Source organism: Grammomys surdaster, unplaced genomic scaffold (assembly GCF_004785775.1).
Source record: "Grammomys surdaster isolate TR1022 unplaced genomic scaffold, NIH_TR_1.0 100, whole genome shotgun sequence".
In the NCBI taxonomy this organism is placed as follows: domain Eukaryota; kingdom Metazoa; phylum Chordata; class Mammalia; order Rodentia; family Muridae; genus Grammomys; species Grammomys surdaster.
In genome coordinates this window covers 9545074-9558674 of record NW_021604579.1, presented here as the reverse complement: position 1 = coordinate 9558674, position 13601 = coordinate 9545074, and the positions used below count along the sequence as shown (strand labels likewise).

The 13601-nt window shown below is 50.1% G+C and overlaps 1 protein-coding gene across 1 annotated transcript in view; it reads left to right on the top strand.

The window, feature by feature from the left end:
• The window catches only part of Ttc39a (tetratricopeptide repeat domain 39A), a 35337-nt gene that overhangs the window by 13642 nt on the left and 8094 nt on the right, over positions 1–13601 (top strand). The window contains exons 3-12 of the mRNA XM_028785951.1: positions 1108–1239; positions 2220–2296; positions 2662–2729; positions 4975–5039; positions 6740–6839; positions 7543–7608; positions 9294–9402; positions 9830–9897; positions 9977–10036; positions 11242–11403. Coding sequence (XP_028641784.1) covers positions 1108–1239; positions 2220–2296; positions 2662–2729; positions 4975–5039; positions 6740–6839; positions 7543–7608; positions 9294–9402; positions 9830–9897; positions 9977–10036; positions 11242–11403 — 907 coding nt within the window. The remainder of the gene's footprint in view (positions 1–1107; positions 1240–2219; positions 2297–2661; positions 2730–4974; positions 5040–6739; positions 6840–7542; positions 7609–9293; positions 9403–9829; positions 9898–9976; positions 10037–11241; positions 11404–13601) is intronic.

Sequence of the window (13601 nt, the reverse complement as noted above, 5' to 3'; positions counted from 1 at the left end):
GAGAGAGAGAGAGAGAGAGAGAGAGAGAGAGAGAGAGAGAGAGAGAGGAGAGACAGAGAGAGACAGAGAGAGACAGAGAGAGACAGAGAAAGACAGAGAGTCAAGCTTGTCCTCATATGGGTTCAGTGTGATCTGTGCCTTGTCACAGATGTGTGGCTCCCAAGGAGGAGCCTGAATTCCCTGTGTCTTGAAGGCTGAGGCCTATGGTGACTGAGTCAGAAGATGTGGGGCAGGAAAAAGAGAGAGCAGCCTGGGCAAGGGCCTGGAGGAGGGAAATGTGGGGCTTCCTTATGGAAAGTGTAAGTACTGAGGTTGTCAGGCTCAGTGGCAAGCACCTTTGCCTGCTGAGCCATCTTGGCTGCCCCGGGGGTGCAGTCTTGAATGCTGGGTGGTTCAGCCAGGTGTCAGAGGAGATGGGGAAGCAGAAGTAACAGGAGGCAGGAGGCTGGTGCTGAGGATGAGGGTTGGCCTGCTGGAGGAGGGGCAGTGGCTAGAGGCAGGCACTTCCTGTGGACAAGAGCAGCCTCAGTCAGCAACAGGACCTGTACCCCTCACCAGGAGAGACTAGCTGAGATTTAGACCTAGAAGGTCACTTGAGGTCACTCAGCAGGAGGAGCTGGACTGGACCAAGACCTTTTGCTTTTAATTAGTTTTTAAACGTTTGGCAGTTTGTTATCTGTCTGCAAAGTGTTTATTACCTACAAGATTGCTTCTCCCACTGCCTTCACTATTCTATTCCCCTTCTCTCCCCCTTCCTCCCTGGATGGAGGTCATTTAAGATACCTTGAAAGGGTTAGACTTTAGAAATGTGTCCCCAGCTAAAACGGGATGAGCTGGCAGGTGACCCGCAGCCAGTCAGCCACTTCTTTTTGTTGTTGTTGTTGTTGTTGTTTTTTTGTTTTGTTTTGCTTTGTTTTTTCGAGACAGGGTTTCTCTGTGTAGCCCTGGCTGTCCTGGAACTCACTCTGTAGACCAGGCTAGCCTCAAACTCTCGAATTCAGAAATCCGCCTGCCTCTGCCTCCCAAGTGCTGGGATCAAAGGCGTGCACCACCACCACCCGGCAGCCAGCCACTTCTGGTGTTCTCAGTGCTCACTTTGTCCCTCAGAACCAAGGAGAGCATGTATCACTCACTGACGTATGCCACCATCCTGGAGATGCAGGCCATGATGACCTTCGACCCCCAGGACATCCTGCTTGCTGGCAACATGATGAAGGAAGCACAGTTGCTGTGTCAGAGGTCAGAGCCCTGGGGTCAGGGAGAGGGGTAGTGAGGCTCTTGCTTCTGTCAGTCTCCTTGTTTTGACCAAGAGGCTGGTGTGTCGCTAAACGCTGTTTAAGAGGACTTGTGTCCTCTGGTACTGAGAGCTGTCCCTGTTGGCATGGCTGTAGAATCTGGTGTGATCCAGTCACTGGGGAGAAAATGGATTCTGTCCCTGCCACCTTTTAACTCTGTCTTGGGGAGGCCCCACCCAGGACTCAACTTTTTTCATTTATAAAAGAGGTGTGATGATGTATGAGTCACAGGGTTGTCCCGCTGACGTGGTGGCAGGGCCTGGTGTGTGTTTGAGTGAGTTTAGTGCGGAGTCTATGAATGAGGGAACAGTTCCTGAGTGTCTGTGTACTGATGGTGTCACTGGCCGCTGGGCACACACTCACGTCTGGCTCAGGCCCTGGGGATCCGGGAGCTCATTAGGCCTCAGCAGTTCTGTTCAGCACACCACCTGGCAGGACACAGCCCCACCCATGACATCTAATACGAGGCAGGCAAGCTAGAGGCACTAGAAAGCGTCATCCCATAGTAGCAATGGCTCTTGGGGTAGGGGGTAGGGTTGTGCCTGCACATGACCAGGGGGTGACCAGAGACAGTTGCAAGGCCAAAAGATTAGAAAGCCCTGGATTAGGGTTTGGGAGTGCGACTCAATACAGCATTTGCCTAGCATATGGGGTGCTCTGAGTTTGAACCCCAGCACAGTGAAGAAGGAAGAAATGAAGAAAGAAGAAGTCCAGCAAGCCAGCCCTGGATTGGGAGAGCCTGAGTCTGGGGACCCTGTGGGAGGTGCCCACAAACCTTCAGATATTTGAAAGTGTAGCAAAGTGTGTGTGTATGTGCTCTTGCATGTGTGTGTGTGTGTGTGCATACGCATAAAGACAAGTGTGACCTAGGCTGGTCCCTCTTCCCACCTCATGCAATCACTGGAAGCCTTTTTCCTTTTCCAGGCACCGAAGGAAGTCTTCTATGTCGGACTCTTTCAGCAACTTGGTGCACCGTCCCACCATTGACCAGTTCACAGAAGGTGTGGCATCAAAGATGTCGTCTCCAGCATGGACGCTGGTGGCTCCAGGCCCAGGAAGGGGAGGGAGTGTGGAAAGAAGGAGAGAAAAGTTGCTCATTTTGGTGTTCTTAAGGAGGCTGTGCTTTGGCCGAATGCCTAGGACACAGGTGTCTCTGGCCTATGGCCTTTGGAGGAAGGGTTAGAACAGGAGAGGCCCAGCCACCCAACATCACCAGCTAAGCATCTGGAAGTCTGAAGAGTGGGTTTGCTCCTCAGGCCCAGGGGTGTTTAGAATGTGCCTTTGTGACTTTATATGTCCCAGAGGGAATGTGGCTTTACTTGAGCCTCCTGCCTAGAACCCCGGGCTTTGTTTTCTGTTCCTGCAGAGGAAATCCACGCAGAGGTCTGCTATGCAGAATGCCTGCTGCAGAGAGCCGCCCTGACCTTCCTGCAGGTAGGAAGCTCTCCCCACCCCAGCCCACCCACACCTGTGTAGAGAGCATTAGAATTCTGGATCAGTCACCAAGTCCAAGCGTGACTTGCCCCCTGAGAAGTGGCAAAGCCCGAGGCTCAGATTCCCAGACACTGAAGCCTGGCCATGCTGGGTAAGGAGGGTGCCTGATTCTTCTTCATATAGCAGCTGTTTCCTCTGGTCACTGCTGTGTTCCTGTCAAGACTCACGTGGACACAGGCATTGCCACAGGTCTGCTTTGTTTGATTCATGCAGCAAAAACCTGGGACAAATAATACCAGGCTTATGACAGATCTGTTGTTTTGCATAAACATGTGGTCTATGTATACATGTGTGGAGGACAGAAATTGACATCAGGTATCTTCCTCTGTCACTTTCCACATTTTAAAATATTTTAGTGTATGTGCACATGTGTGTGTGTGTGTGCATGTGTGTACATGGGTGCAATTGGATCCATTTGTGTGTGTGTGTGCCCTTCCTTAGCTCTTTTTTTAAAAAAAACTGAAATTTAATTACAACATTTCTCCCTTCTCTTTCCTACCTCCAAAGCTGCTGTTATACCCCTTCTGACTCTCCTTCAAATTTATGGACTGTCTTTTTCTCACTAATTGTTATTGCATGCATATACTTATATGTATATACATACACATTGCTAAATACAACCTGTTCTGTCTATATTAATTGTATGTTTTCAGAGTTAACCATTAGGTACTGGACAACAATTGGTGTGCTCTTTCCTGGGGATGGCCACCCCTCCCACTCCCAGCTCTCCTATTTTCTGTCGTTCTCAGTGTAGGGTTGAGGCCTCTTGGGCTTGTCCCTGTTCACCTTGGCATGTCCATTGGTTTCATCCTTGTTCAGCTCACGATTGGGCAGTCAGGTGGGTGAGTCTCTTTGGTGTAGCCTCAGACATCCCAGGAGACACAATCTCACAGCAAACTCCCTGGTCCCCTGACTCTTACAATCTTTGCTCCCTCTTCTGCAGTGAGCCTTAGGTATGGGAATGTTTTGTAGATGTATCCACTGGGACTCCACAACTCTGTGTTCTGATTGGTTGTGGCTTTCTGTAGTGGTCTCCATCTGTTACAAAGAGACGCTTTCTTAACGTGGGGTGAAGGCTGCAGCTATCTGTGGTATAAGGACAAATGTTTATAGACTGTTGTTAGGGATTATGCTGGTTTAATAAATTAATGAATGTAGATTCTCCAATACCCATGATGTCACTGGCACTAGTAGTTGGCTAAGTTTCCAGACATGGTTTTCCTTATTGTATAGATCTTTAATCCAGTTATAGAGCTATCGGTCACTGCCAAGGTCTGCATGCTACTCAGGCACCTTTAGGATTGCCGTGTCATGCTGATCTTTGATGTGGTTCATAGGCATCCTAGACAGATACCATTAGCTTGTTTTAAAACCTTTGTGGCCCTGGATGATAGACGCTGGACTAACCCTAGTCCTCAGTTCAGTATTCACTGAAGCAAGAATGGCATTTTCTTTTATTTACTTTCATTATATGCTATTATTACACACATACCCTGATTCATCTGGAGGCCAGAGTCAACACAAGACACATCCCTCTACCCCCTGACATTGTCCCAGCCATTACCTTCCTTGTCACCCCCACCTGAGTGTTTCCCATATGTGTCAGAACAGCATAGTGTTATGTTTTGGTTGGTTTTGTGTGTCACAAAGGCTTCTAGTTTGGTGGGACTTGAATTCTCCATTTGTCCTTGTGTTGTCTGGGCAATATTCTCTTAGGTAAGTATGCCTCAGTTTACCCAGCCTTCCATGGCGGAGCCTTGGTCACTTTTGGGTTTTGGTTTCATGATGCTGTGGACACGTCTGACAATGCTTTCCAGCCCATCCCTATTCATTTTCTGTGAGTAGGTACCCAGGACTGGGGTCACCAGACAAACTAGGGACTGCTGGTACTTTAAATAAAAAATCACAACTTGCTTCAATATTCTAAGAATGAGCACCCCGCTTTATCCTACATGGTCCTTCTACCAGAGGGAGACACTGTTGACTGTGTGTATGTGTCTATATCTCTGTCTGTCTGTCTGTCTGAGAAAGGCAGTTGTGGTAGACTGCTTTGAGTGATCTCTGACCACTCCCACCTCATCCACCATAGATCTGGGCACAGGGTGGAGGCCTACAGCTTTGTGCGACCCTCTAGTCTCCAGTCACCAGCCCTGGACCCAGCTCTCTTCATCTCTCCCCACCATAGGATGAGAACATGGTGAGCTTCATCAAGGGTGGCATCAAAGTTCGGAACAGCTACCAGACTTACAAGTAAGTGGGGCCAGCCTGCGGAGAGCTGGGAGCCTGGGACCACATAGTCGAATACCTATCCCCTCAGACTGCATTTTGGGAGCCTTGAAGTCTAGAAAACTGGGAGCTTGGATAGATTTCTGTACCTCCAGGACTTCCATTTTCTGGAATAATGTCTTCCTGGTTTTCTGACTATACTGTATGTTTGGCTTCTTGAGTGTCTTTGTCTGCTAGGGAAAAAGAAGACCCAGGTGGGCACAAACAGGCTGGGCTGGTGGGCAGGAGACAGACAGACAGAGGACTTTAAGGAACAGCAGCAGAACTATACATTTGTAAAGGCCCAATCCAAATCCTACTTTCCCTTTTAAAAAAAGATTATTTATTTATTTATTTATTTAATGTATGTGAGTGAGTATACTGTTGCTGTCTTCAGACACACCTGAAGAGGGGATTGAATTCCATTACAGATGAGTCACCATGTGATTGTTGGGAATTGAACTCAGGATCTCTAGAAGAGCAGTCAGTGTTTTTAACTGCTGAGCCTTCTCTCCAGACCCCAAATCCTACTTTTCATATGAAGTTTTTCTTGACCTTTCAACATACAGGGATAGCATGTGTGCACACAGACATAGGCACACACACACACAGACATGGACACAGATATATACACATGAATACATACACACACACATATATGCACAGATACATATACATACATATAGATGCACACTCCCCAAGACCTAGAACCATTCCCACACTATGTCTGGAAACCTGATAAAAGTCCTCTGGGCCAGGGGCAAGCTGTGCTGATGGTTGAAAGCCAGAACACTTTCACCCAGTGTGGTGATGTAATATCTTATCTGTAAGTCTTGCAACCAAATAAAGCTCTGAAAACCCAGCCCTCCTTCTAAGTTACACAGGAGAACTTATTTCCCATTACACTTTGAGAACACTTGCTGTTTTTACCTCCTCCTCCAGGGTGACTGTCCCCTGCTCAGTACACCTAAAGAAGGGCTGTGCTGGGATTGTCAGGGACAAGTAGACCAGTGCCACAGTCCTTCCAGTGTCCTTGCCAGCTTCCAGAAGGGTGACTGCAATGTACATGCCCACCCAGGCCAGCATTTTCCAGCTCCCAAGCTCCCCTCTCTTGAAGAATGATGCCTTGAGGGATAATCCCATGAGCTCCCCTCCCCAATCTTTTCAGCTTCTTCCACATCACTCTGCTGCAGACCCTTAGGCCTGCCCTCAGGTCTTCAAACATGCCCAGCTCATCTGTGCCTTACAGTGTTCAGACATGTTGTCTCTATCAGGACACTGCGTCAGGCTAGCTCTACCTCACCTCCCAGGTCCTGGCTCACATCCTGGCTATCCCACTGGGGAGAGGCTCCTGCTCACATGTAAAGGAGGGAGGCCAGGGATGTCTTAAACATCCTATACTGTGGACAGGTTCCCTCTTTCCCCCCAGCAAAGAATTATCCAGCCTGAGATGGCAATGGAGGCCAAAGGAATGTATTGTATGGTTGTACCACTAGGGCCAATGTGGTGCCATTTAGGGCTGAGACGCATCCGTCTGTGGTAGAAGACAAGAGGGAATTCATCGAGTAACAGCTCTCTGGGTCTGCAGAACGCTTAAGTCCACCATTACTGAGTTCCTGACAGGGAGATGGAGGGATGGGCCCCAGCCTGGCTCCAGCATGTGGCTAAGCAGCGCCCTCCCACAGGGAACTAGATAGCCTCGTCCAGTCCTCACACTACTCTAAGGGAGAGAGCCACAGACACTTTGAAGGAGGGGTGAAGCTCGGCGTAGGAGCCTTCAACCTGGTGAGTGGGAACCCCTTATTTCTTGAGTGTCTGGGCCCCAGATGCAGATCTCCTGCATGTCCTTGTCCCACACAAGGTCACCCTTTTGTGCCACTGTGCCTGGCTGTGTACTAGGCATGGGACCCTGAGATGATTCTTAAGTATCACCCGTCTTAAGGGGCTTGAGCAGGGTGTCACAGAGGGTGACCACCTCTAGAGAGTCCACATGTGCCTACATGGTAGCTTGAACCCCTGCGAGGTGGGTAATTATAGCCATAGAAATTGGCAACCTAGGGAAACCAGACTGTTTCCACCCCAGAGAGCTGGCTGTTAAAATGCTCACCAGGGGTAGGGAAGGACTCAGGGCTGAAAGCAGCTGTCACCCACAGGGGACAGGGATCCAAATTCTCTCCAGGGGCTCTGGAGAGGGTTCCCAGTGGAGGAAGAGAAACAAGCATTTGAGTTGGCTCTGAAAAGATCCACAGTAGTTCCAGGCAGGGAGGGGTGTTCCAGGCAGAGGGAGCAGTACGGGCGGGGTCAGAGAGACACGCAGATGCTGAGCCTGCTTGTGAAGGAAGGAGCTGGTCCAGGGAGATGGTGCAAAGGCTGGTATTAGTCTGGAAAGGGTGGCTGCTCTCTCACCAGAGTGAAGGGTAAGCCATGGGCAGGCTCCTCTGACTTCCCCAGGATGCCCTCCATACACCTCCTGCCTCTGATCCCACAGACGCTGTCCATGCTTCCCACTAGGATCCTGAGGCTACTGGAGTTTGTCGGGTTTTCAGGAAACAAGGTAAATGCCCACCTTTGGGTACCCTCCATCTGCCCAGTCCACAGCTAGAGCTGGGCTAGACAGAGTGGGGCTGAGGGACCATGGCCTGGTGCCAATCCTGGCTCAGATACCTCTCTGTGTGTGGCCCTGGAGCTGGTCTAGACCTCTGAGCCTCAGGCTTCCCTCAGGGTTTGTGAGGCCACAGATCTCTCCCCGCCTGGCCATAAGGGTAGACATGAGGATAGCCCCATAGGGAACTGAGGCCACATTGTCTTTCCATGACATGTATTAGGAACCTGGTGGTCTCCCTTTGGTCACCTGCTCACTTCCAGGCCTTGAGCCAGTCCTTTCATCTAAGGCCAGCTTTCGGTGCCCCTACATCATCTGAGAGCTGTGAAGGGGGCCCTTCTGTGCATCAGACTTTGAGAAGAACCAGGAAGCAGAGTAGGGAAGTCCCCTTCAGGAGGGGGCCAGTGTGGTGAAAGGGGCACTGTCCAGGACATCAGGAGTTATCCCCAGCCTCCTCCCCTTCTCCCCATGATGTTAGACAATTCCCTTTTCCTTATGAGTTTCCTCTCTGTAAAATAAGAGGCTTCACATTGTCCTGAAGATGCTGAGGGAGGGTCTTCCCTGTAGCCCTTTCTGATATCAGACACATATGGACCACTAGTTTATGGTTTACCTGTAATTTTTCCCAAATGACATCATTTTTACCTAAATTTATTTAAAGGAAATGTTATTATACAAAATCCATCTTATTTAATCATGAAAAAAATCATTAAGAGGCCCTTACAAAGCCAGGCATGATGGCTCACAGCTTTTAACACTAGCACTTAGTACACAGAGGCAGAAGCAGGAAGATCTCCGTTAGTTCAAGGCCTGGTCTCTATAGTGAGTTTCAGGCAGTTAGAGATACTTGGTGGGACCCTTTCTCAACAAAGAAACCCAGTGTGACACATAACGGTCTTCAGAAATAGATGTGAGGTTGGCCACGGCTCCGCCTGTGTGGCTTCTCTGTGGGTGGGAGGTGAGCTATGTGAGCCCAGATCTGGGGCTTCCCCAGGGCACCATCCAAAGGGCAGAACACAGAGGAGAAAAACATACCACAAGCAAGGCTCAGTGGCTCCTCAGGCCCATCCTTGGCCCCGGGAAACCCCCTCTGTCTGTGGTACTCAGCTGGAGGCTCCAGGGCCTGATGGGTTGCTCCCTAGAGCAGGCAATTGGGTATGGGGGTCTCCGTAAGGCTGAGGTGGGAAGGTCAACACTAACCCGCAGCCACAACTTGGGCAGAGCATATCCCACAGCAGAGAAGCTGTGGAGGGTTTGAGGCAGGCCAGGCCTGTACTTGAGAAAGGACATGAATGCTGAGGAAGGTCGATCGAGACCACACGCACAGGTTAGGTCCGGTCCCAGAGATGTTCTGGAACATTCTCCCCCAGCAAGCCTTTCAAGGCCCCAGGCTTCCTGGAGCCATCAGTATCAGCTTGCGGTTAGGATTACCTCCCTCAAGCCATTCCTCCTCCCCTCCCCATCTCTCCATCTGCACCCTCTCTTGACCCTCTCGTGGGGTGGGGAGGCCAGTCCTTTGCTCAGAGTCACAGTCCTGGCACCACCTCCCCTGGCTCTGGAGAACAGGCATCTCGTGGGTGCTCACCTGGGCCCTGCATCCTCTGGGAACCCACCCAGCCTGTCTTCTTGTCTCCCAGGACTATGGGCTGCTTCAGCTGGAGGAGGGCGCAACCGGCCACAGCTTCCGTGCAGTGCTGTGCGTCATGCTGTTGCTGTGTTATCACACCTTCCTCACCTTCGTGCTCGGTAGGAGGCCCAGTGTGCAAGATGGAGGGCTCCCGGGTGAGGGGCTGCACACCCTGTTCGGGTTCCCAGCACTGGGGTGAGCCAGGTCAGCCAGCCTGCACCTGGCCTGCTTGCTGAACATCCACTTCCTCTCTGCGTGGGTTCCATCTGTGAAATGGGGGTAATTGCGCCACCTTGTGGAAAGTATGAAGATGCTGTCCCAGTCTTCTGGGTGCAGACTGAGAAATGGCCTCCAGATTATTGAGCCCGTGATGTGATGGGACAGTATCCACGTTAGTTTAAGTCTCCTATCACTCTACAGATAGGGAGAATCATTGTGGCATCCCAAGGGAAAGACTGAGGTCCCAACAAGGCTTTGGCAGGTTGCTAGAGGGAGCACAGGCCCCAGCAGTGGTAACCGGAGCAATGTACCCCCTGCCACCTCCAGGTACTGGGAATGTCAACATCGAGGAGGCAGAGAAGCTGCTGAAGCCCTACTTGAACCGATACCCCAAGGTGAGACCAACTGCTGCTGGGCACCCCCACCCCACAGGACCAAGTGGACCCACACGGATCCTCACGAATATCATTGCAGGGCGCCATCTTCCTGTTCTTTGCTGGGCGGATTGAAGCTATCAAAGGAAATATTGATGCTGTGAGTAACGTGGGGCTTTCTTGGGATGTCCTAGTCCAGCAAGAGGTTAGACATATAAAGGCATACTCAGGGATAGGGTAAATGAACCCATGAAGGGGAAGGGGTGGGAGATGAATTCTGTTGTAGGTGGTCTGGGAGGAGAGAGGTGGTACTGTAGGCTTTTGATAGGAAGATACAGGATTCTGACATTCCTGGTCAGGAAAAGCTGCCGTCCAGTGCATGGGTGACTAGGCTGGATGTGGTTAATAGGCTGGGGGTGTGAGTGAGGTAGGAGGGGAAAGAGCCATGGGAAGGGATTGAGCAATGTTTCTCAACCTGTGGGTTACCATCCCTTTCACAGGGGTCACCTAAGACCATCAGAAAACTTAGATATTTACAGTTTGCAACAGTAACAAAATTACAGTTAAAAAGTAGCAATGAAAATAATTTTATGGTTGGGGAATCACTACAACATGAGGAACTATATTAAAAGGTCACAGCGTTAGGAAGATTGAGAACTACTGAGCTAGAGACAGAGAAAGTCACAGTCATGGCAAAGTCCAGAGAACTCTGCCAATATAGGATGCTACATTGTAGAGTCCTGGAAGTCTCCAGCCAGCCCTCTCAGGATAAATCCCTGGGTGTGGGTAACCATGGAAACTACTGGAATCTTTGGTGTTTTCTCGGAGGACTAGACATTATTATATTAACACCCTCTGGGACTGGGTAGATGGCTCAGTTGGTAAGCTGCTTGGCACAAAAGGACAAGATCTAAGTTTAGTCCCCAGCACCTACGTGACAAAGCCAGATATGGTGACATGAGCTCTGTTGAACAGCCTAATTGGGCTGGCCTAATTGACTGGCCTAATTGGGGAACCCCAGGTCTCAGTGAGAAACCGTCTCAGAACAAAGATGGATGGTTCCAGAGGAAAGACACTTGAGGTTGACTCCACCCACATCCATTCACATGAACACACAGGGATGAGAACATACAGTAGTAACAGCTTGTGCTTCCTGTTCCCTCCTGCTGTGTGCTCTGCCCCAAGCTTTCATTCAGTGACCAGATCTCTAGAATCCAAACGGGAGGCAACCATCATGAATAGCCTTTAAGGATTATTGTTGAGCCAGTATAGGAAGCCAGATTCCCATCGTACCTTGGGGAGTTAAAGGGTGTAGAGGATGTGGGGCCGGGCAGCCCTCCCTAAGCTGACCTGTTTTGTCCCCAGGCTGTCCGGCGGTTTGAAGAATGCTGTGAGGCCCAGCAGCACTGGAAACAGTTTCACCATATGTGTTACTGGGAGCTGATGTGGTGCTTTACCTACAAGGGCCAGTGGAAAATGGCCTACTTCTACGCAGACCTGCTGAGCAAGGAGAACTCCTGGTCCAAGGTGAGCTGACACTGTGGGTCAGGGGCCACCCAGATAAGCCTCAGAGCCTCAGAGCTAAGGGCCAAACCCCTAACTGAACACAGATATGTCCACTGGGATCTAAACAGGACCAAATGTTTGAACAGGACTCAGGGGTGGGAGGAACTAAAAGCTGTGACAAGCAGAGAAACTCGATTTGGTGCTGGGGATTGAGTCCAGGGCCTTGTTTGTCCATGCTAAGCATCCCCTGCATCCTGAGCTGCTTCCTTCCAACTCTAGTGTGTCAGCATAGCTGTTCATCACAAGGAATAGACATGCCTCACATGTCTAGCATGTGCTGTCTAATCGAACTGTCTACTGTGGCAGGGGTGGTTTTCTTCTGCACCAGCCAAGTGTGGCAGCCACCAGCCACATGGACACACCAAGCATGGAACATGCCTAGCACCACTAAGATACTGTTTACACTTTATTTTTAATCAAATGGCCCCAAGTAGGTCTAAGAAAGCAAACTGTTTGAGGGGAGTCGGGGGTGGGGGGGAGGTGTTGGAAAGAGGATAGCGAGAACACAAAGCAGACCCAGGGCAGAAAACAGACAGATGGGCTCAGGGTGCGGGCATGCTGAGGGGGCTGTGTCAGCTGACCCCAGGGAGAGAGGCCTTGGATCAGAAGTGATTGTGGTCCACCTGACTGCCCTGGAGGCCTTGACTGTGCACGAGTCACTGCACACTCCAGCCTGACTCCTGGTTATCAGTGAGAGTAAGAGGTCTGTCTGGATGGGAATCGGGAGGCCAGGGAGAGAAAGTGTTTTCATAGGCAAAAGCCCAGAGGGGCTATGGAAGGGTGAGAAAGAAATGCCACCAGATGATCCTGTGGAGGAATTTGGGGCAGGTCATAGGCAGCCTTGAGAGCCTCTGGCTTTATTATGACTGGGGGAGAAAGGGCCTGGTATCCTTGTGCTTGCTGGGTGCTCTTGGTGCCAGGCCTTAACCCTAGGCCAGGATACAGAGGGAACAAAGGGAAGACTGAAGGCACATCCTGGAGAGACATGAAGCACAGAAGATATACGTGTTTGATTCTGGCTTTCAGTAAAAACAAACAAACAAAACAAAACAAAAACAAAAAAAAACCCTCCCCAGTCAGGGACAACATTGTGACAGTCAAGGGGTAGGCCATGTGTGTCTTGAAGGACTGTTTGAACTGCAGGGCTGCAGAGGGGAGCCCTTCTCTCTGATCTGGAGCAGGGCAATGGCTGGGATTAAAAGCTTGTGCCACCATGTCCAGCTGTCATGGGGCTTTTAAAGTCTTGTCCGGCATCCTCCTGTGGCTTACTCATCTCCATCCGTCTCTATCCCCTTGTCTCATCATGGGACTTATGGACTATGTTCCTCTTGACTCTATGAGACCACATATTAACTTTTTCATATGTGGTAGCTACTATCCAATAACTCAGTTTTGTTTGTGTGCTAGAGCATCTATTTGGCACACAGATCTGTGAAAGAGGCCAGACACTCACTGGCTTCCAGAGGTCATTCTCTATGGTTCTCTACCTTTTTTGAGGTGATGTCTCTTCACAGAATATGAAACTTGCCGTATCAGCATGTGGGCTTGCCAGTGCATTCTAGGGACCTTCCTGTGTCTGCTCTGCTCCAAGTCCGCCCCAAGTCCGCCCCACTTGCCAGTCCCAAACTGGGGTTACAGACACCTGCAAGAAAAACTAGCTTTATGCATGTGCTGAAGGTCTTAATTCAGGTTCTCACACGTATGCAGCGAGCATTTTATACACTGAGCCACTACCCAGATGTTTTTTTTTCCCCTGACTGGCTTTTATGTCAACTTGATATAAGCTGGAGCCACGAGAGGAAGAAACTTCAAACGCCTCCATAAGATCAGGCTGTAGGCAAGCCTGTAGGATTTTTTTTTTAGATTAGTGATTGATGTGGGAAGGTGGTGTCACCCTGGGCTGTCATCCTTGGTTTTATAAGAAAACAGGCTGAGTAAGCCATGAGTAAGGCAGTAAGCTGCACCTCTCCAATGGCCTCTGCATCGGCTCCTGTCTTCAGGTTCCTCCCCTGCTTGAGTTCCTGTCCTTGCTGCTTACTATGATGAACTGTCATAAGGAGCTGTGAGTGAAATAAACCTTTTCCTCCTCTGGTTGCTTCTGGTCACAATGTTTCACCACAACATTAGAAACTCTAAGAAGCTAGAGGCGACCAACATTG